We start from the raw sequence: 24817 nt of genomic DNA on the forward strand, positions 1-24817 counted from the left end.
TCCATCAACCAGCTTGGGAACTGCAGGTACGGGGCACTCACCAACACTAGGCTTCCCAGAAGTCTGATGACTTTTCCTTCCCCTCCCCCTCAAGCATTCTTCCATATAGTCTTGGAGATTTGGGGGTTCTCATTTTGATGGGACTGATTTGGCTGGCGCCTGGCTGCAGTTGCTGGTGGGTCTCTCTTAAATGCAGGGTATGTGCCATTGTTAGTTTTAGCTGCTAGATTCAAGTCATGGACTTTGAAACACAGGCAAATGTGTTAATGCTGGATTCTGATCTCACAAAAGTGTAAATGGCAAAGAAATGTATGAGAAATAATGAAATTGAATAAATAGTGAGAAACACAAATATTTATTCAGTGTGCACAGTTGTCTCTCTCTGTAGTTTTGTCACATACCTCCTAGAGCTACTTTATAGATGGTGAGTCATCATCAGAAGCTCTCACAAGGTAGTAGGAAGGATTCAGCCTTTTATTTCTGCTCCCCAGAAGTCCTTGCGTTCCTCTCTAAGACAGTGATGTGTTAGTCATGGGACCCTATGGGAGCACAGGGACTGAGTTCTCAGGTCTAGACTATCCCTGAGGTCCATGCCAGTCCTAGCTTTAGAGTGGCCAGACAGGTATTTCCCAGGAGCAACTAGTGTGGTTCCTTCTCTGGTGTGCTAATTTGCTTCTCTAACTGAACCAGCAGCTGACTAACTGGAGATGGTGCTCATCTCAGTTAAGGTCAGGCTCAGCCTCTGCTTCATTGGTGCAGCCCAAGACACCCACATTCTCTACTGGGTACACTGGCTTGTGTACACTGGCTTGTGAGGCACGGTCATCTCACCAGTGTCTTGGTGGATGCAGTGACAGGCCCTCCTGGCCCTCAGCTCAGCAACTATGCCATGTGGGAGCCAAGTAGGATTCCAATGAGTCGTTTATGTCCAACTGTTCCACCTCATCTTCTTCTTTTTTTTTAAGATTTATTTATTTATTTATTTATTTATACAAGCACTGGGTACAGTCAGAAGTGTGGGAGGGTGAGAGGATTCACCAGAGCCAGAGCGGGGAACAGAACAGGCAGACTGATGAAGTACACTGCTGAGGGGAACAGTGGGCGCTGCGGGAGAGGTCTGTGTGCCACGTGGGACCCTCGCCGGTGGCCGGGGGTTGAACCGGGGCTACAGAGGCTGCGGGCAGCTTTGTAGCACAGCGCTCAACTGCTGCGCCACCAGGGGAGGCCCTCCATCTCATCTTCTGGCTCCTCTGTCCTTTGCAGGATGATTTTAAAACTATAGTGTGATTTTTCTATCTATTGTCTGTTACTGTACCTTCTTCCAAAGTTTTCTCTGGAATTTTCTAATAACCACTGGACTAAGAGACTGAACTACCAAACACTTAGGTCACTGGAAATTTTTCAGAATGACCATCTCCTCCAATGTAAATCACAGAAGAAAAGAAACCACCCTGGGCCTCCCTGGTGGCGCAGTGGTTGAGCGCTGGGTTGCGAAGCTGCCCGCAGCCTCTGCAGCGCCGGTTCGATCCCCGGCTGCTCCCCGGCCACCGGAGGAGGGTCCCACATGGCGCGCAGACCTCTCCTGCCGCCCGCTGCTCCCCTCAGCAGTGTACTTCGGTCCTTCTGCCTGCTCTGCTCCCCACTCTGGCTCTGGTGAATTCTCTCACCCTCTCGTGCTTCTGACTGTATCCAGTGCTTGTATAAATAAATAAATAAATAAATAAATAAATAAATAAATCTTAAAAAAAAAAAACAAAAACCACCTTATTTACTTGGTAATTTCTAGAAGAAATTTTGGACATTATTTGTTGCTTTAATGTAATACAATGAAAAACTTACCACACTGTATTACTATGATGGTACCGCCCTCATCAATGATACAGAAATAATGGGGGGAAAAAGTTTTCAACAACTATAAAGCTGGAAATTAAGTCACCATTGTTTTGTGTGAAGAAACTTCCCCTAGGTACATGTGAGAGAAATCTATGGCACAGAGAAGAAAAGTGAAATCTAGGGGGAATCCTGATCACTACAGATAATAAGCATGCCTGTGAAATTTACAAAAGTTTGTTCCTTTTTGGAAAAGATATAAGGGCATCGTTTAGATTTTTCAAATGCATGGGCTTTAATTTGACAGTTCAAAAAATATAATTGTATTTATATTTAACATGTAGGAAATAGCACACTTGAACAGAAAGTTGTTTTGTTTCTCAAGATATTCTATTTTACATCAAAAAAAAAATTATTTGAAAACTAGTGCCCTTATGCTAAGCCTCTTTAATGGATAATGCCATGCAAATCCTATGGTTTACAACTTTCAAAAACTTCAGAACTAGCATTTCACATTTGCAGCTAGAGTAGATTTCAAAAGTATTTATGCTCTAACCTATCCGTGACAAAAAAAAAAAAAGCTTTATGTTAATTTAATGGTTTTATTTTTAATTTTCTAAAATTTCCCAGGTTTTGAATCATTTTGCTATGATTTAAAAAATAAAACCATCAGTTACTAAAGTGTGAATTGATGATATGTTAAGCCAGTCACATAAAGCCAGTCTCAGGTTCAAAGTCTGGATTTTCTGAATTTCAGAATAATAAAGTAATTTAACCTTTAATTTGCATTTTTTTTTTAATTCAAGTGCTCTCTGGAGCACTGCTCCTTCCCTGTGAGCTGCATATTTACTGCTTGTCTGAATAGCAATGTTCACTTCCTCCAAAAGGATAATTATGAGCTCTAACAAAGGTGGGATTCATTCAGACAAAGAGACTCTGGCCAGGTCGGTAGTAGCAAAGTGAAGTGGAGAACAGAGGCAATTAGCAGCAATTACTGAATGCTCACTTTTCACAGACCTTTCTAGTATGTCTTATGGATAACGTGAAAAAAAGCAACAGTCTCTACCTTCACAGTGTTGAAACTTAAATAGGAAAATCTGAAAAGGGCATCTAGACACATGAAAAAATATGAGGTAATTTAACAACAAAAAAATGCAGCAGAAATAGCTTTTTTTTTTTGTAGCACACTTGTCTCTGGAGATGAGACTATTGATGATTGTTTACTTGTTTACAATAGAGATTATCTAAGAAAAGAGAAGGGCACAGCCTAAGATGGGATCATTTTATTATAAAACAGAACACTAGCTGCAGGCTTTATTCGTTAGTGGAAGCGGCAGTTCATTCCCTAATTTGTCCATTGAAGACATGGTTTAGACTAACTGATAAGGTACCCTTTGAAGGAATCCCTGGGAAAATCCAGTCCTGAAAATGTGTAGAAAGCTGGTCAGTGCGTGTCCTTCCCCATAATAGGATCTTATCCTAGGATTGCTTTCTGAGCAAGGAAAGTGATAGGCTACAGTCGCCCTGCCCAACCTGGGTGGGATGTCAATATCAGCATAAATAAATTATCAAAATTGAATAAATTATCAAAATCATCCTCAAAAGTTGTCGCAAGTTTTTTGAAATAATAATGAATTTGCTTTTGGGCCTCCCCGGTGGCGCAGCGGTTGAGCGCTGGGTTGCGAAGCTGCCCGCAGCCTCTGCAGCGCCAGTTCGATCCCCGGATGCTACCTGGTCACTGGAGGAGGGTCCCACATGGCCTGCAGACCTCTCCTGCCGCCCGCTGCTCCCCTCAGCAGTGTACTTCGGTCCTTCTGCCTGCTCTGCTCCCTGCTCTGGCTCTGGTGAATTCTCTCACCCTCCCGCGCTTCTGACTGTACCCAGTGCTTGTATAAATAAATAAATAAATATTTAAAAAAAAAAAAAAAAAAATGAATTTGCTTTTGTCAATTGATTTTCAATTCCTCTGAGCATTTTTCCCTTAGTCTTTTCACCTTCTCTTTGTAAATGTGCTCCAGCGTTAAATATGCTTGATCAGTGAGTGAATTAGTCAGGTTCTGCTGTAAGCATGCTGTATAACAAGCATACACCAAATTTCCATAGTTCTGAGACACACTCGTTTTTCTGCGTTCACATGTTGGTGGGAGATGTGCCAATGGCCAGTGTCACTACGGCTGGTCACCTCTTCCCCAAGTGTGCAGGATAACACACTCCAGATTGATTTGGACCTTCCCTGTCAGAATCTAGGCTGAAGAAAAGTGATCTCCCTGAAAGAAGCTACTTTTTCTGACAAAGAGCAAATGTTCCAAGAGTGCTGGCTGAACCCGGCCACAGAAGCACCATTTTAGAACGAGCAGATGATTGTTTCTTCTCAATATTTTGTCAGCCAAAGCAGGTGTCAGTTGGCCAAGCCAACATTGAGGAGCTAAGAAAATAAACTCCCCCTACAGCACAGAAATGATAACACAGCAGGAGAGAGAGAAAGAATACAATGGCCTCCTGCAGTGGACTAAACAGATGAATAATTCAACATAGTGTCTGGAGATGACTTGTGAACACCATTCAAAGAAAATCACAATCGCAAAAAAAAAAAAAAGTGAGGAGGTGACAATTTATGTATGTATGTATGTATGTATGTATGTATGTATGCATGCATGTATGCATGTACTTTACATTTTCAAAAGGACAGGGATATTAGAAAAAGGAAGAGAGAGGCACCTTCATAGTCCCAGGTGGGCAGGGCAACTGTCTGGGAGGTAGCAATTTAACCTTGGTGAGGATGAGTCAAGCACAGACCCATAAAGCAGCCCCATACCTGTTCACTCATTCTCTCAAGGCATGAAGTGGCTCTTTCCTGACTCGGTTCCATAGCACCCCCTTCACCTTCAATTGGTCTTGTATTTCAGCAGTGATTTTTCTAAATGATACCTCTTCTTCTGGGTTCCCCTCTGGTCTCCGCCTCTGATTCTCATTCTCATCAAATGCTACTTTTTTATTCACTCAACATGGGTCTGCCTTTCCTACCACCCAAGCAGTAGCATTGGCCTGACAAGCGTGACTCCTGACTGTGTGTCTCACCTGTGAATCATCCAGCCTCTTATGGAGAGTGTCTATTCTCAAAATATGATAATTGAAAGTCAGTCCATTTAATCAATAGCACTTAAAGAAAAATTGTGATTAGATTTTATATGTGTTTGTTAAAACAAAGTAAATAGAAGCTCTAGCATTTCTCGTGACCAAGAAGAGAGTTTATGATTACAAATGGATCTGCCTATGATCCAGTAATTCCACTCCTAGGAATCTACACATTGAACAAATGCATTTAAATAATGTAATTGCTGACTTAGATGACACAAACTATTATTATTTGGTCTTGAACCATATATGCAGATGAGCTTCTGACACAGATAGAAGTCTTATTCTCATGAACGGCATTTTCATGTTATTATTTGCTTATTGAATCAGAATCAGTCCCTTCAGACATTCAGGCATAATTGGTCACTCTACAAAATTAAAGTTAAGAGGTATAGACGGGCTTCCGTTACCATGGAGATTATAGTTTACAGTTATTATCTGCCAAAGATACTGATAAGAAAGAGAAAAACAAATTAAAAAAAGAAAATGTATTTTTAGATAGCCTAGTGTTTTATGAAGAAAATAAGCAGAGCAATGCCTCCCAGTAAGTTGCTACTTTAATAAAGGAGGTGAGAACGGTATCTGAGCTGAAATCTAGAGGAACAAAGAGATAAGTAGTGTGGGTCTCTGGCAATGAGAAGATCTGGGGAAAGAGATCTCTAGTTTAGAAGAAAATGGGAAAAGCCCTCATGTGTGAATGAACCCCCAGTTTCCAGGAGACATGAGAAATCAAGGCAAGACACTGGTACCCAGAAGACAAGGGCAAGTGTGGTAACTTAAGTTCAGTGTGATGGGCAGGGCCCGACCACTAAGGGAGTTTTGATAAAGATGATAGTGTTTGCAAGGGGTGGGGCAGGCGGGCCCACAAAGAGAATTAATGTGGGTATGAAGGAACAAGGACTGGGTATTTGAGGACCTGGTAACTATCACTCTTCCACTCACTAACCATGCAAACTAGATCAAACGAACCACTCATAGGAATTTTGTTTTTCTTCCTTGTAAAATATAGAACTCTATTTTTCAAGTACTATTAATAGACTTTAACAAATTAAATTAAACAAAAAGCTAATGATCTAACTGAATGACTAATTGACTGACAACTGACACTATTACAGTAGGCCTCTTTATTTTGTCTTAATCATATTGGGACATCTACTTTGTCTATTTTGTCCTGAAATGATATTATGCATAGCTTTGTGGCTAGTATCCTAGCAACAAAAAAATGAGCACTTTCTTTGCACTAAGCTAATAGCCTTAATATGTTTATACATAGATGGAAGGAAAAATAGCAGAGCTTTGATAGAAATAAAAATTCTTTCACTAGATAACTAGAAAAATTTTCATATTAATTCAGTCAACACATGTTTGTTAGCTACCCATTAAATGCCAAACACCAAGATGATCACTGAGGACTTGAGGTGAGTGTCCAACTTAAGGCAGGGACTTAATATTTAATAGATCATTCATTAAATTAATGAATAATCCTCATTATATTATTGTACAAATGATACTCTGATTTAAGTTGAATATATATTGAAAAGACTTTGTTAATTGTTCTCAAGAGAAACAGAGCCAATAAGATTTATATATAAAAAGATTTGCTCTAAGGAATTGACTCATGCAACTATGGAAACTGGAAAGTCCCAAGATCTGCAAGGTGAGTCAGCAATTTGGAGATGAAGTATAATCCACAGTTCAAAGTTCAAGGTTTGAGCACAAGGCAAATTGATGGTGCAGTTCCAGCCTGAAGGTGCAGGCTCAAGACCAGAAATGGTCAATGTTTTAACTGGAGTGTGAAGGTTAGAACAAAGCCACTGCCCCATTCTGAAGGCAGTCCACAGGAAGAAGTGTCCCTTACTTGGAAGGATTAGCAATTTCATACTAGTCTTTTCTTCAACCTTCAACTGATTGGACAAGACCCATCCACATTATAAAGGACAATCCTCTTTTTACCCCGTGCCCGCTGAAATGTTAATCTCATTCAAAAATATTCTCAAGAAAATAATCAAAATATGACCAAATAACTGGTCACTCTGTTGACACATAAAATTCATTATCACAGTGTCCAGTTTTCATGACTGATGGAGCGCAGGAGACAAGTGATAAGGATGGCGGGCAAGAAGAAGATTTAAAAAATATTAAAGAGGTGGAGGGGAAGGAAGAGGGTAAGCATATTCTGTTACCCAGATTTTGTTCATATGCAAAGTTTGGATAAGGGGTGCAAATAAAAATGTTGGGGGCAAAGTTGAATTATGTCTCCCAAGAGCTCACTCTGGCCATGTCTGTGGCTGTACATGTGCAGTAACGTTTGAGCTGCTGAGGAAAAGGAGCTTAAAAAGCGCACACACAGGGAAACTTGCGAGGCAAGACTGGTGTGCTCTCTTCCTTGGCTAGCTCCTGCGTCTTGGAGACAGTGCTGCCGTTTCAATGCAACTCACAAACACATGGTTGTGAGCAAAATATTAATGACAACCTTGAGAAGTCACACAGTTCAATCTTCTGCTTTCAAGTATTCACTGAGTCTTCCAGAAATGAGATGTTCTCTCTTGTATTTTTCTATTTTCTCCAGAAAGGAACATTCCTGTGGCCAATTCATTATCAGAAATATTCAATTTCCTCTAAAATATTGTCCCACACAATATTAGCGCATAAGAAAAGGTTTCTTAGAGTAACTAGGTGCTACGATAATGCAATTATTGTTGCTGCTATTAACACCGTGGGACGGTTCTTCTCTCTACGTCAATAGATATCAATTGTGACAGGGCTTGTTAATTGGTCTCTTTGGAAATCAGTTCCTTCCATTGTAAAATGAAAGTTTGGCTGAGAAAATCATTCTGGAGTCTTCTAGTTTTAATGTTGTATTTATGATTTCTATAGCTTTAATAATGGATTCCGCCTCCCCCTCCCCCTAAACCAGACCAGGTCCCCCCTTAACAGGTACATGCTGCCCTCATGTGGTCAGACTTGAGATAATACACGATCATTGAAACTGGCCAGTGAAATGCTTCTGCTTGATGTTAGAATTACTTCATTAGTAACAAAATCAATTTGAATCACTCATGCGCTAAAAATGACAACATTTTACACATTCATAGCGACGCAAAATTTCCATATAGAATAATATTAAAACATCTACTGTTAGTTAACCGCAGGGAGCACAATTTATGTGTTAGATGCTGTATTTTACACATCGCATCTCATTTGACTCTGCAAAGACAATTCTTTAAAAAAAAATTATCACTTTTTAGAAACAAAGGTGGAAATATGCTAGAGAATCACAATAAATAAATATCAGTCCAAGTTGTCTGACTTCATAGCCCAAACTTTCACCACCAAAAATCTCACTCAATCATTTTATAGTTCTGAGAGCTTATTTTTGAAATTCCTTTGTTTCAGGAGACATTCACAAGGAAAAGGGCAAATAATTATTGATAGTGTGATAATATGTAAAAAAGCCACACAAATGTAATACCTAGTGTGAAAATAGCAGATCAAAGGGGGTTACTTATTTTTGAATTAGATATCCAATACTGCTTTATTTAATGATCAATCATGATATGAATCAACAGACATTCAATATTGTATACCAACCAATGAGTAACCATTTCTTAACAGTTCAAACATTATTGTTAGTAAGTATGAATGATTTGCTAGAAATTCTGTAATATAAGTTTTTTATTTCCCCCTGGGTATATAGCTATAATGGATGACTTCAAAACGCAAATCAGTAATAGGTCTGTTTTCAGTTGCAAAAGAAAAAACTCATTTTTAGTTTTCAAAGTGAGAGGACAAGTTTCCTTCAAGGTGCAGCATAAGATACTAGAATTAAGAGATTAGGAATCTTGTTAATCTAGGAGTCTTCTGTGACATATGTGCTCTTCATTACATTAGGAAATTTATCATGTACAATTAAAAGAGACTGGACTCCAGGGTTTGTATATGTGCTGCTAGCTTCTGCACGCCATTATCCTAATGATTCTAAAAAGTCTTGGGTGTGGATCCACCTTCATTTTGGGCCACTGTTTAATAACGCAAAGTCACTCCTTAACTAAGTGTGTTAAGTTTCAAAAAACCCCTTGGTCAGAGGATTTGTGTTGGGTGAAGTTTCATTTAATCTACTTAGCTATTTTTCAACCATCTGCCTCAGACTTGAAGTTAATGGTCTTATCTCTGCCATAATCATTTAATGACAGAACATGCTACCAGGTCCTTTTAGCGTATCACACAGACGGAGAGCTAGACTCAATAACAGTCTCTCTTCCTAGATATTATGCAGAGATCAGACTCTGGCATTCATGTTATCTATCTCTCGAGTCCAAATTCCAAAAACTCTATTTACTTAAAAATCTCTAACTGTACCCAGTTCTTATATGCATAAATAAATGAATCTTTAAAAAAAAAAAAAAACTCTAACTATAAAAATATAACCTGAAGCAAAATTTTCTCTGAATTTTCTGGGTCAGGGATAATATCTAAGAAGAAATTAGATATGTATGTATAAAAGCTAAACAAATTAGAGTCATTAGGAAATTACCATATTTCCCTCTTAATAATGATGGCTAATTCCTATATGACAACTAATATATAGGTGACTTAGGGAAAACAATCATTAAGAAGCAGAAAAGATGGGAAGCACTATAATCTTCAAAATAAGATTATATTTTTTCAAGGACTTAACAGTTAAGAGACAAGTCTACAAAAGCTGATTCTGAATCTTGTCCTGAAGGGAAACTTATAGCCAGATAACCATAGCAATGCTATGAATCAGCCCTTATGAACTAAACACTCTTAAGCCATTCTTCTTTTATTTTTTTTTTAATTTTTTTAAAGATTTATTTATTTATTTATACAAGCACTGGATACAGTCAGAAGCGCGGGAGGGTGCGAGAATTCACCAGAGCCAGAGTGGGGAGCAGAACAGGTAAACTGATGAAGTACACTGCTGAGGGGAGCAGTGGGCGGCAGGAGAGGTCTACTCGCCATGTGGGTCCCTCACCCGGCAGCCGGGGATCCAACCGGCATTGCAGAGGCTGCTGGCAGCTTCGCAACCCAGCGCTCAACCACTGTGCCACTGGGGAGGCCCATTAAGCCATTACTTCTAATCCTCAAAGCTGCACCAGACTTAGATGTTATTTCCAATTTATATATAATGAAAGTGAGACTCAAGAGGATGATTATTTTAACGTCAAGACAAAAAACAGACAAATAAGAACCCTTATTTATCCAAATCCAAAACTGTTTTATCCACTATTTTGCATCACATCCACTTTGACAGTACCTAGGGTCTTAGCCAAATGATTACTTGAAAAACTTTGCGGCGCATAAGTATGCTATTAAAAATGTAGCCTTCAGGAACAAGGCAAGGATGTGCCTTCTCAACATTACTTTTTAAAATTTTACTTCAAGTTCTAGCTAATGCAATCAGGAAAGGAATAAAACTACATAGAATGGTGCAGGGGGAGAAGTGAACTATCTTTGTTTATAGAAGACAGATTCATCTATGTAGAAAATATGGATCAACCCCAAAACTGGTCTTACTAAGTGATGATAACATGGGTGCAAGACATAAAGTTAAGATACAAATCAATTTCTTTCCTATATGAAAAGTGGAATCTGAAATTGTAAACACAATATCATTTACATTAGCATCCTCCCAAAATGAAATACTTAGGCTTAAACCTAACAAAATATGTACAATATTTACATAAGGAAAACTACAAGACTCTGATAATAGATAACAAAGAATGCTACATACTATATGATTACAATGATATGACATTCTGGAAAGGACAAAACTATGGAAAATATTGGTGATGACCAGGGATTGGGGACAGGAAGGATGACTAAAAGCAAAGAGGATTTTTACAGTGGTAAAACTATTCTGTCATGATGGTACATAAAGATCATTATACATTCATCAAAATCCACAGAACGTTCTACATGATTCAACCTTAATGTAAATGACAGACTTTGAGGGAAAATGGTGTGTCAACTAGGCCACGGGTGGCAACACGTGAGTTGTTCTGGGGGAGAATGCTCACAATCCAGGAGGCCACATTTTTCTGGGATCATATGATCTCAACTTTTTGCTCAGTTTAGCTTCAAACCTAAAATTGTTCTATGTAAAAATAAAGTTTATTACTTATTGAATGTTGATCAGTTAAAAATCATTTAAACCAAGCTAACCTTCAAACAAATGAAATGAACTCCTTCTGCAGCTAATTCTCTCTGTGGTTGGTCTGTTAGTGGTTCTCTTTTTTTGATACTACTGGTGCAACAGAGATTTCTATAATTGTTAAATGTAAGGCTAGATTGATAATCAGGAGTCACCCTCCTATAAATTCCACATAAAGACTGGCTTTTCTATATGCCTGTCTCCTCTCTGATTCTACCCTCTTTCCTTACATCTGACCTTTGGAATAATATGGCTTTTGCATGGGCAATAGAAGTCAAAAGAGAATGGAGAGCTGTTAAAATAGAGTGGGCCTCAGTATTAATGACCTACTCCAAATAAGAATACCAGAAAGATTTTCTTAGAACACAAATATGACAAGTTTCTGTTTAAAATAATTACAGGAGAGAATAAGAAAGCATTAGGCTCCTGCAAAATATGACAGTCATGTAAAGTGTACTGATTTTACCTACAAATCCCAGATGTTTCTCAAGTACTTAAGACTATGGAATAGTCTAGGTCTACAGGAACAGAACTGACATTATTTTGCTAGGAGGAGTTAATAATGGTTCTAAGAGAAACCCATTAGCTCTGTCTCCATGGAAGATGTGATGCAGCAGGGATACAGCTCTCCTCTATTCACTTCCTTCAAATGTCAGCAGAATAGAAACGGATTAAGGTTTCCATAGAAACTACTGGGAGTTTCAGGTGTTCTGGGGCATTTTATTCCATTTAATGTTTGGAGAACGAAGGTATACATTATGGGTTTTCATCAATAGCATTTTCCTTTCTTATTAGAAGCTGACCGGGGAGTTACCATGTTCTCTTTTTGTTTTATTGCATTTTTGGCAGCCCCTGTTACAGCCTTTCTCCTCCCACTGAGAAAGTGGAATGAGCTCCTTCCAAAGGCTGACAAATCCTGCCCATTAGAGGTGACTGTTCAGACAGCATTTCTTCGCTTAGACCAGAAAGGAAATTTCAAATTCTCCTACCTAGAAATTTATGCTGTGCATTTTCTCATGCAGAATCCTACAGTCTCCAACAAAACGTTGCGAATATAAGAACTTAAGGACAAGCAGGAGGACTATATGACCCCAGGCAACAGCAACAAAGTCACAAAAGATGAAGGGCTGAGATTTCATGGTATTATTCCAATTTTCAGTGTAAAAATCCAAGGCTAAAGATAGTCAAATCTTTCAATCCAAACCCTAGCAAATTGATTCCCTGGAGGAATGAGATCCCTTCCCAAGTATAGAGAGAAAAATTTTAAAATTAAAATAAAAATTTTGAATATGTTTTTTCAAGGCCAGAAACAAGGGCTCACATATCAGTTATATTAGAACATACAAAACTCATAGTGGACTACAGAAGGCATGATTAATAAAGCCAACGCAAAATAAAAATAATAATAGGAAACCACCCACAAGACATGCCTCGGAGTAGCTGAGGACAACTTGGCATAGGTGATAAAGCATGTATAGGTGCTGAAATCTGACAGCTCAATTTATATCTCATAGTGGACACTTAACTACTTAGGAACTTGAATATATTCCTTAATTGCTATACAAGTCAACTTCTTCATGTGTAAAATGAGGATGTTAATTCCTACCTTGCAGGGTTGTAAGAATTAGAGGTATCGCATAAGTTTCTTTATCAGTATATTCATTATCTGAAACCCTGCAGTCCAGGTAGCTCTGGGATACAAAATTCCCCATATCTTGAAAGCAATCACAAAAAAAGCTAATCTCATAAAATTAATATCCATTCAAACATTTTTCCCTAGTGCAACATTAGCAAGGTTCTCAGCTTCTGTCTCAAGTTATTTGATATTCTTTAGTTGATTATTTGGGTTTCCAGTATCTCATGCAATTACAATGCTCATTTATAACAATAATGAATTAATAATGTATATATTTGGAAGGTACATGATTTCATGAAGCATATAAAAAGTGAACTGGACAGGGGCATAGCATAGATTAGTGCCACACTCTGTGATTGTATGAGTTACTAGATCAATAACTTGGAAGAATTACCTTAACTTTTCTGTTCCTCAGTTTTCCCATCTATTAAATGGAAGTAATACCAAGATACCAGGCTTGGTCTGTGTAACCAAGAGCGGAAGGGATGGTATGCAGCTTTCAAGATTAGGTTAGACACTGCTGCTTTCCTCTTAGTCATCCCCCTGCCCATTCTCTCAATCTCTCTGTAAGCAAGTAACCAAATGGTACCCAGGGACCCTAAACTTTTAAGGGGGTCACTCTCTAAAAGGCAAAGAAAGCACACTCTTGGTGTGAAAGATCTTTAATTTGCATGTGTGTTTGTGGAGAGAGAGAGAGAGAGAGAGAAAGAGAGAGAGAGAGAGAGAGAGAAAGGATATTCCTAACATTATTCCCCCAATTACCCATCCTCTCATGGGTAAATGCCCAGTTAAACAGGTTTGGCTCAAAGTAAAGGTGCTGAGGTCAGAAAGTTTGCCACAAGTCTAAGGCAACTTCTGAGGAGGAATCACAAGAAAGGGGCTAGGCAGTTCCCAGAGACATGGGACAGAAGGAAAGAACCAAAATTCAAAACATGGCTGCCACTGTCTCTGCCAAAATACTGAAGTTCCAGGAGCAGCTTCTCCATGTGTCTTTTACCCACATGTCTCTGTCCTCTATGTCTCTTCACTCCTCTTTATTCTACCCCCAATATATATCCACCTCATGCCTTCCCAGCTGCTCTCCCTCCTGCCCCCATCCAGCACAGTATTCTGGGAACTGTATTCTAAGATGGCTGCATGTAAGTGGGGATGTGGAAAATGGCGCCCTCTCCATGTCTGTGACACACCTCCCTGCTTCACTGAAATGCATTCTGTGACATCCCTAATCACTTTACTTTGAAGGGAGCTAATTGGCTACAAACAGCTACTAGAGAGCCAGATTGTTCAGAGCTTAACCCTTTTTCCAAAAGCCAAGGACTTAAGAACTAGCAAGTCTCCTGCCAACAGCCATATGAGCTTGAAAGAAAATCGTCGTTCTGATGGTTGCAGTCACTTTCTTCAGCTTGTCTGTCATCTCTTAAGAGAGACAGTGTGACAGAATCACCCAGCCAAGTCCTTCTCAGATTCCTGGTCAATAGAAATTGAGATAATCAGTGTTAGTGAAGCTGAACAAAAAACTGCCACTCCGAAATTTGTCAAATGGTTTATTTCATGACAGGGATTCAGAAGATGGAATGAAGTTGCTTTTGATATTTACATGTAAATTTCTCTCTAGAAAGGCTTTTCCCAAGAAGACCTAATCTTATCCCTTTTCCATTAAGGCAGAAATTAAATTTACTTTAAAGCTACATTCCCTAATCTATACAGTTATAGACACCTAATGCAGAGTAAGCCCTCTGTATTAGTTGTAAATTTAATAAAACAGAATTACACTTCCCATAAGGTGCAATTTATAGTGTTCATTCTAAAAATTAGCAGAAAATTGTGACCTTCACGTTTCAAAATACTAGTCTATCAAGCATGTCTGTTTTAAACTATTTGGTATGTCATCTTGACTCCCCTTTAACTGGCAAAGATCTATTCTATATGATCGATCCTTGTGCATCTTATTTGTCTGCACTACCCTTTATCTCTTCCCTCCACCCACGCCGACATCTTGTTTTGTATTTCTGGAATATGCCAGCCATGTTTCCACCTCCAGTCACTAGCATGACTATCCCATCTGATAAATATCTGAATTTCTCAATCTCACTTCCTCCACTCTTATTTTCAATTATCTCCTCCTCCAGGGACCAAAAACAATTGATTTAAAATCTCAACCCCTCACACACCTGACTCTCCTTATCCCATTTTATGCCCCGTCACACACACTCAACTAATTCTATTGTGTATCTCTCCTCACTGGAACAAACTCCTGAAGTCCAGGCCTTTTGTCTCTTCAGTCACTTGTGCACTGAAGTGTCCTCATTACCTAGAACAATGCCTGACTCTTAGTCAGTGTAAAGGCAGGAATTGGACACGGTGCAGGTTTTCTGATCCCATGCAGACCGGGTAAAGGAGGAGTCAGAGTCCTCAGTAGTTTTGCAGGTTTTTTATTTGGGGTTCACCAGGCATATGGCAGGCAGGGGTGCTGGCTGGGGGGCTGGGAGGCTGGCAGACCTCCCAGCCCCCAGCAAGTCTTCACTCTATCTGGGCTCTCTGGCGTTCTCTGCTTCTGCTTCGGCTTCTCCTTCAGGTTCTGCTGCTGCTGCTGCTGCTACTGGTGCTGCTGCTGCTGCTGCTGCTGCTGCTGCTACTGGTGCTGCTGCTGCTACTCCTGGTGCTGCTGCTGCTGCTGCTGCTGCTGCTACTGGCGTCCCCGTGACGCCGCCCTTTAAAGCAGTCTTAGCTCAGTTGAATCCCATCTACCTATGCCCACACCCTATTCCAGGTGCCCGCCATCAGGCATGCATTCAGGACAAGGATCCATCATCTATCCTGATGGCGGAAGGGCAGAAAAGCCTGATATTTTCTTTACCCTATAGTCAGTGTTCAATATATGCTACACTTGTTGATGTGAGCTTAGGAGATGAATTTATTTTATTCAAATTGCTTATTTTTACAATAGCGATTATTCTGGGGTAGGGATGGCTGCCTGTATTTAAATTTTCCTACTCAGTGGGTTGTCAATAAATAACAACTATGATCTGAAAGCAAACCTTCATTTAAAAATAAAAAGCATTAGCTTGAGTGACTTAGAAGGGCAAGGTATGGGCCCCCCTGGTGGCTCAGGGATTAAAGTCTCAACACTCTCAAGCTATGGGCAGCCACTGCTGCATGAGTTTGATCCCCAGCCAGGGAGCTAACCTACATGGCACAGCAGACCTCTCCTGTCTCACCGGCTGCTCCCCTCAGCAGTGTATTTCAGTCAATCCGACTGTTCTGCTCCCCACTCTGTCTCTGGTGAATTCTCTCACCCCCACACCTCTGGCCTACACCCCATTTCTTGTGTGCATAAATAAAAATAAATCTTAAAAAAAAGGACAAGGCATGAAAGAACTAATGAGGCTGACATGAAAATTGATCTGTGAACTTAGGATCTAATGAAATCTCTATCACTGAACAACACAAGAGCAATAGATCTCATCATATATGTATGTAGGTGAGAGGTTCATGTCTTTGCTCTTACCAATCAGCACAGATGCACAGATGCTGATTATTTTCATTACCAAATTGTATCAAAGAATGAAATAATATGACTCCCTGCACCTAGTTTAAAACTAAAGGTAAATTAAGTGGTGGTTTCTAAAAGGTCTAAGTGGGTCATTTCATCCATCTCAAGAATTTCTGGAAGCCTTCTTACGAAAAGATGGTAACACTCAGGCCCTGTGGAGCTGCCTGCATGAAGTGTAGCCTATAGCAGAGCACCTGTGCTGAGAAGGACCCATCGCTGGTTCTAATGTTCTGCTGGTGTTAACTTAAACTTCTTAATACTTCATGTAACAGATCCTTTATTTTCATTTTATACTGAGCCTTGCAAATGATGTGCAGGTCCCAAGACTCAGAGAAGAGAGTATCAGTACTAGTCATGCCCGAGGAAATACCTAGCAATGGAAGGATCAGAGAAGCAGATAGGATTTTCTCTGGGACAGGCAGCCCAGTCCTCTTGCATTTCCCCCACGTGGGCAGAACTGGAGAAACAGCAGTAACCGGCAGGCTTTGCTGCTCAGGATGTGGCTGAGAAGCCCCTGGGAGCTCTCTGGAAAAGCAGAATCAAGACCACCTCACGCCTAGCTGATTAGAATTTCCTTTGTTCTTAATTTGAGAAACAGAACTGTGCCTTCCAAGAGTCATCCAGAACATTTCAAATTGCCCAGTTCCCTTACAAGGGATTTTTTTTTTCCCTCTTTCCCAAAAAAGCCTTACCTGAGGGGCTCCAGATTGGAATGTCAAGTCAATTCAAATGAGCATGTTCCTTCTGCGGAACAACCTCTAGGATTGCGTTAATATTAAGTATAGAAAACAAAATCAAGAAGAAAGCATGAAGAATGGGTTATTGTCAACTGAGCAGAGCCATTGGAAGGCAAGTAGATAAAAGGAGTGAAGAAGCTATTTTAAAAATAAATAGCTAACACAGAACACTTAAAATGTGCCAGGCATCTTATAAAGTGTTCTCATCTTATAAAGTGTTTCAAAAATTCCACCACAAACCTAAGACATTGGTGTTGTCTCTATCTTCCTGTGAAAATGGAGAAATAGGCCTGCAAGGTTTTGAAGGGGTAGCAATATAATAAATCAAGAAACTGGTTTTTATTTTCACAACTGTAAAATTTGACTACAAACATCTGCAGTATACTTCCTCCCTGTAAATTCACAGTTATTTCAGACTTGGTTCCTGAATATTTAGGGACTATATGAAAAGGAACAAAGGATTAAGATCAAGTTTAATTCAACTGCTGCCTAATTCTACCCATGGCAGTTAAAAAGAAGAAAAATAAAGGGCTGGATTCTGGAAATGCAGGTCACACAACTGAGTGGTTTGCATTTTCACTTCACTGTATAAAGAATGGCTCCCGGGCTTTTCTCTAAATGAAGGTGATAAAATCAGAAAGCCTCCCAGGTGGTGCAACGGGTTAAGACTCAACCTATGAAGCTGTCCCCAGCCTCTGCAGCACAAGTGTGGCAGACCTCTCCTGTCGTGCCCGCTGCTCCCCTCAGCAGTGTATTTCGTCAGTTTGCCTGTTCTGTTCCCTGCTCTGTCTCTGGTGAATCCTCTCACCCTCCCACACATACCTCTGGCCTGTACCCCAGCTCTTGTATGCATAAATAAATAAATCTTAAAAATATTATATTATAGTTGATAAACTTTATCAAATGCTTCTTTGGCATCTAATGAGATACCAGTTTATTTCTTTTTTTTTTTTTTTTTAATTTTTTTTACCAGTTTATTTCTTTTAGTCAAATTGTGAAGATGTGACATCATAATAACACTGAGGCTTCAAATTCATGATCACAGAATATTATGTTTCTAGGTCTGCTTTGACTTTTTTAACAATATTTTCTAGCTTTTCATATATAGATTCTATACATATTTTTGTTAGATTTATACCTAAGTATTTACACTTGTTGGATGCTATCAAAATGGTATTTTTTTGGAATTTACATTTTTTTTCCTTTTATATTGCAGTTTTTAATTTGAAGTAAGGTTGCTTTATAACACCGTACATGATTTAGAAGTATAGATTCGTACTTCAGATGTATGCTACCACTCACACTTAGAACAAAGCACCCATGTCTCGCCTGCTGCTCCCCTCAGCAGTGTATTTCAGTCAGTCTGCCTGTTCTGTGCCCCAATCTGCCTCTGGTGGACCCTCTCACCCCCCATACATCTGACCTGTACCCCAGCTCTTGTATGCATACATAAATCTTTCTTAAAAATCAGAAAGCAACCGGATGGTCTCACTCATAGCAGGAAATTAGAAAACCTAAATAAGAGACCAGGAAAAAGACTAATCAATACAAAGTAAAAATCAAAATCAACAAGCAACTATAAACCAGAGACACACTGGGGGAGGGGGGGTACAGGGAAAGGAAGGACTAGAGTCAAAATAAGGGGGGCTGCAATTGTATGGGGACTATAACCAAAATGAAAATGCATACATTGTGCAAAGATGAAAAAAGATGTACGAATTATATAAAATAAAATATTTAAATTAAAAAAAAAAATCAGAAAGCACATGGACATGAAGCGGGGACCCCCAGCATCTCCAGCTCACCGGATCCCCGGTGCAGAGCTATGGGGGCGGTGTGGGTTTACAGCGTCACGTCTCCAGGACGGGCACCCCACGCCCAGGACCCGCCCCCCGGGCCCCTGAAGGGGCGGAGCCAAGGAACCGAAAGAGAAAACCCCGGCGTGGCGGCCCTGGAGCCCCGTCCCGCGGGCATGGAGCCGCGCGCGCCGCGGGGGCTCTGGCTGCTCGGGCTGCTCTGCTGCTGCGGCCACGGCGCGCGCCCGGGCGCCGCCCGCCCCCGCCTCGGGCCGCCGCGCTGCGGGGGCCCCGCAGCCGCCTTCCGGGTACCGAGCGCCCCCCCAAACCCCCCCCCCCCCCGCCTGTTTCCTTCTCGCCCCTTCCTGTCGGGGTCGGGCTGGGGCGGGCGGGAGGGGTCACTGGGGCTGGCACCCCCCGCGGTCACCTGGCCCGCGGTGCTGTGCTGCAAATGGGGGTGTTGAGCTGGGTGTGCCCAAAGAAATTCCCCTTGGGGCGCCCCTGTGCCAGGATGTCGGGCCCTGTCTGGCTGTAGCCAGCCACAGGATTTCATTTCCCAGCAAAGAGTTAGAGGTGTGGATTTATAGGAGACCCCAAAGTAATCGATGCATACGTGCAAAGTGCTTGTGGTTTTTTTTTTAAAGATTTGTTTATTTGTGCATACAGGAGCTGGGGTACAGGCCAGAGGGGTTGGGGGGTGAGAGGATTCACCAGAGACAGAGTGGGGAACAGAACCAGCAGACTGACTGAAACACACTGCTGAGGGGAGCAGCGGGCTAGACAGGAGAGGTCTGCTGCGCCATGTGGGTAGCTCCCTGGCCGGGGATTGAACTCGTGCTGCAGAGGCTGCTGATTGCTTCATAGATTGCATCTTAACCCCTGCGCCACCAGGGAGGCCCTATACAAACTATTCAAGGGTGGGTGACCCTTGATTGAAAGGGTCACCCACCCTTTTTAACAGTGCCCCGTGGAAGTTCTAGTTGCCTTCTAGAAGACTCCATATGAGTGAGAAACCAGAAATAAGAGGAAGACAGACGCCTGTCGTTTTTCTTCCGGAGGGGGGCGCTGGTACCCTACCTCGGTGATGAGAAGTTTATACACAAAGAACCTGCATTTAGCAAATTCAGAGAATACTACTCGTTTATGATTTGGGTTTGTTTCTTTTTTAAACTGGGGCCCCTGATGCTAGGTCAGCGCCTTAAAACTTCTTCCTGACTTGGTGGAAACGGATTGAGAGGAAGGGAAAGGATTTCATTTTCTTATCAGTGTATTTTGAGATAGTAATCATTTTTGTCATGCATTTTCCTGCTTGTTATAATCATGCTTGGATTTTACCCTACTATTTAAATACTGAAGCAGACCAGGTCACTGAGTAAAAATAAGGTTTTTCCTGAAGCCAAGGAAACTGCAACAAATACAGATTTTGATTTTGCTTCCCTGTGTTTTATCAATATATGTCTGATATTATTTAACGATTTTTTTAAATCCTATTAGATATAATTATGATTTATTATTATAGAACCTTCACTCTGAATCAGACATAAGGTTGAGGTCAGTAATGCTGCAGATTAGAAATGTATGTCTTGTTTTCCTATTTTCTTGTGGGATCCTGTAGCTCTGTTCCTTAGGACTTTTCTCCTTCTGTCCCCTAGAAAGCTGCAGTGTGTGGTAAGTTCCAGCCTTGGTAATTCTCTTTACTCTTACCTCTCTCCCAAACCAAAATGTGTGTGTGTGTGTGTGTGTGTGTGTGTTTTAAAAGATTATGTATTTATGCATCAAGAGCTGGGGTACAGGCCAGAGTTGCGGGTGGGGGTGTGAGAGGATTCACCAGAGACAGAGTGGGGAACAGAACAGATAGAGTGACTGCAATACACTGCTGAGGGGAGCAGCGGGAGAGACAGGTGAGATCTGCTGTGTCATTGGGTAGCTCCCAAGCTGGAGGAGCTTCATAGTGGGGTGCTTAACCCCTTGTGCCACCAGGGAAGCCCCTAAAATGTGTGTTTTTATCTCCACTTTGCTGCTTTGAATTCAATTCTAGTTTTCAAAACCAGAAGTATTGGTGCAGTTGCTTGAGAACAAAGCTTTGTAGCCTGTATTCTATCCCTGTCTTGAACCATATGCTTTGTTAAGAATTCTCTAGAGAAGTACTTTTAAAATTATGAGTGCTCTTACAGAGTCAAAAGAAAGGGGTAGGGATTAGTGGTGACAGAGGGCAAAGCTGAGTACTTCAGGGTTCAGATTATTTACTTTTGGCAAATAGTCACATTATAAACATCAACCAGTTCTCCCATGGGTTGTGGATTGCCATGGTGGGGCCGGAGTCATCACGTTAGAATGACAGACAAATTCACATGTGGGATTCTTTTATAGAGGTTGACTTCTGGTTGATATGGGTATTTCATAGGTTCCCCCAGTCAGTTTGAAGAAGTTTCCTTTCACTGTTGGCTGAGAATTTTTATCATGATAGGAAGTTGAATAAACTTGTTTGGTCATGGTGTGTTGTCCTACTTGTGTATTGTTGCATTTGTTCTGTTAGTATTTGGTTAAGAATTTTGCCTCTATACTCATGAGGACTATTGGTATCAAACTTTTCAGGGGATGTATTTCCCTGTCTGGTTTAGAAGCCAGGGTAGTACTGGACTTACAAAATGATTTGTAAATTGTTTTCTTTTCCTTTATTTTCTCAAAGAATGTGTGTGAGATTGGTCTTATTTCTTTTTCAGTTGTAGAACATTCATCCATGAAGCCATCTAGGCCTAGAATTTTCTTTGTGCATTCACCTCCAGTTCTGAATTGACTGCTTTTAGTTGATAAAGGGTTGTTCAGTTTTCTGTTTCTAATACATTTTACTCTGGTAATTCGTATCTTTCAAGGAAACATGGCCATTTCATACAGATGGTCAAACTTACTGCCACAAAGTTGTCAAAGTATTTTTCTTCTAATGTCTGAAGTCTCAGTAGTGCTGGCCTTTCTCTCATTCCTGATGGTCATAACATGCATCTTTTCTTTCCTTTGTTCTTTCTTTTTCTTTGTGATGGCAAGAGAAAATGGAGAAAGGGCCCATCAGCAAGAGAGAAGAAAGCTTGGGAACAGTATCCTAGGCCGCAGTTTACTCCACGGAAGGGTCTATCAGGGACTCATTAATCAAAAACCAGTTTCAAAATAGGCAAGCACTCGTGTGCAGTCAGTGGCTAGGTATAGCTGTGGGAAGCTGGGCTTCCCCTGTGGGATCCTGGGAATTCAGCATGCAGCAATGAAGCTCTACGTGTGGAGGTCTGTGCAACCCTTTCTCCTAACTGCCGTGTGCTTTGCTGCAGATTCTTAAATGTTCTGCATTCTCAACTCAGTCCTTGGTTCTCCGGCTCACAAAGATGGCTAATCACTACGTGAGAATAAATGAAGTCTCTGAATTCCTGGGCACACTCTGACTTATGTTTGTCGCATGACATATGCTTGCTTGCTTGTTTTCCAATTTTATTTTTATATTTCTGCATCTCCTCTCCAAGCTATATTCAAAGCCTGCTTTATCAAGATTATTTTTAAATGTGTAAAACTCAATAACTTTATTAGTTCACGCTTAACAATCTTTCCAGGCATGCTCAATAAGGCAAAAATAAGATTGTGATAAATTAGTGAAAATTTGCTAAAAAATAAACAGCTTAAAGCTATTAAATTAAGGAAACAACTTATATAAAATGTCGTTTATGTATTCACCCAACAACACTATTTAATTAAGCATCTGCTGTGAGGCAGGCATGTGCTTGGTGTGGGGAACAGAGTGGTGAATGGGACAGACAGAATGTCGGCTCAGTAGGTTTATAAGACAAAAACAAAACAGAGACCTAAGAGCATTGACAAATATAGAAGAGCTAGAATTGGAAACTTATCAAGTGGTGCTCCCCTGATGTTTTATTTCTCCTACAAGTGGTTAGTATTAGGAAATCAAGACACCTTCACATAAAAGACAAGCCTAAGATAAATGATTCCAAAATTCACAGCTGAGGCATCTGTAAATAATGGTCCTCTGTGCTGTCCCCCAGGTAGACAAGCTCATCTGTCTTCCTAGAATTTTCCCAGGATTGCATCTCTTCACAAAGTGCTTTTACCCTAAATGAGACAGAGATATCTATAAAACTCAAATATAATCAGATTTAGCTATTCATAATTGACTCATTCCTCTTTTCATGTTTCCTAACTTGGTGCTGGAAAATACAAAGACGCCCTTCAAATTCATAATTGTTTAATCACATAAGTGTTCATGGTGACAGTTATTCACTAATATTAGAGTTTATTTGCAAATCCCTTTTCACTACATTAAGCAAATATACATTCAGTGTTCTCAGCATGCTTAGTGGGGAATATAAATGAATAAAACCCACCTTTGCAGCATCAAAAATATTCCTGGAATCATGTAGTAGTTTTAATACAAAAGATTTATAAATATGATCTGATTATCTTATAAAGCTTTTCATTATGATTTACAGAAAATAAAAGTTTGACTTTGATTGAAAAATATGCCCAGGTTAGTTAAAATCAACCCTTTAAAAGCTTACCATGGATCTGAGGCATTCAGAGGGGGAAAGGAGAGAGGAGGAGCAAGAACAGGGTGTGAGGAGACCACAGTAAACTATGGTGGGGGACTGTGGGTGCTTTGATGGTGACTATGGTACGGGGTGAGGGGGGCATGGATTTCTGTACTTCCTAAGCATATAAACTAACGGTACCTCAATAAAGAATTAAAAATAAAATAAAATACCTGAGAAATTTAACATAAGTGAGATAAATTATTTTTCTTTTCTTTTTAGGAAAGTCTGAATAGACATCGATACTTAAATTCTTTATTTCCTGGTGAAAACTCCACTGCCACCTATGGGACAAATCAATTTTCTCATTTGTTTCCTGAAGAGTTTAAAGGTATGTCGTGATGCCGCTGTTAGCTGATTTGTTTCTTGGTTTTAACTTGTTCCTTTAATTTTGGAGGCACTGTTTAATTGTAAGTGTAGTAAACTGAGTCATAATTAACATACAGTCGATAATTATTAAGTATCAAGCATTACCAGGTGCTGAAAGAAAATAAAGTCATGGCGAATGTCTTCTATTTATTGCTTTAGAACTAAATATAATTACAGACATTTCCATGCACTTATAAAGGACAATCCTTCACCTTTTGTTTCCATTTTTTTTTCTATTGCTTTTTCTATACATGACACCTATGGTTCCTTGGGTTATGATAAAGCAAATGATGTCAGTTATATTCATTTTTATTATTGACATGGTTCTATCAAACAGACTTTTATGTGCCAGCCCTAGCACTATTGTAGGAATCCTTATCTTTTGTAGCTTTCAGCTGAATGTGTTTTATGTTATAGAAGCACACAGGAAAACCACAAAAGATAGTCTCCGCTGGAAAGCTACTGTTTCTGTTTGAAAAGTTCTTTCATAGATAATCCTCTCCCCATCTCATAATATCGTAATATCGGTTGTCTTTCCATTTCATGCTTCCACTCAGCTATTTATTTAAGAAGCACATCCTCCAGATTCCCCACATACCCAGCAGAAGCACAGAAATCCATCTCCAACGTGTCTTTGCCGTTAAGATTTGACTGGAGGGACAAGCATGTTGTGACACAAGTGAGAAACCAGCAGACGGTAAGTGGTAGGTCTTTTTCCTTGAGTCATCTTAGCCTGAAGTCTCCTTCGAAGTTGGGGTCCATCAGACTTGCAATGGAACCATCATTTCCGCAGGTAAAATCACAAGCCAGTCATCCAAAACTGGTAATGAAAGGAGACTAGGGGATGAGGGGCAGATGTCCAAATCCTACTTTTATTCTGAACATAAACCTTCCTTGGTGTGTTCTCAGTAATTGCCATTGCAGCAAGCACACTAGCCCAGGGGTGTCACCCAAAGGTGGTGACAGTCACCAAGCCTTCTCTGCAATAGCAAGTGGAAGACTG

The 24817-nt window shown here is 40.3% G+C and overlaps 1 protein-coding gene across 1 annotated transcript in view; it reads left to right on the top strand.

Moving 5' to 3' along the window:
• CTSO (cathepsin O) overlaps positions 1–24817 on the top strand; it is a 237158-nt gene that overhangs the window by 201453 nt on the left and 10888 nt on the right. Inside the window, exons 3-4 of the mRNA XM_054690108.1 lie at positions 23668–23776; positions 24372–24511. Of these exons, the coding sequence (XP_054546083.1) occupies positions 23668–23776; positions 24372–24511 (249 nt within the window). The remainder of the gene's footprint in view (positions 1–23667; positions 23777–24371; positions 24512–24817) is intronic.

Source organism: Talpa occidentalis, unplaced genomic scaffold (assembly GCF_014898055.3).
Source record: "Talpa occidentalis isolate TD23 unplaced genomic scaffold, MPIMG_talOcc4v2.1 talOcc4.8, whole genome shotgun sequence".
Classification (NCBI taxonomy): Eukaryota; Metazoa; Chordata; class Mammalia; order Eulipotyphla; family Talpidae; genus Talpa; species Talpa occidentalis.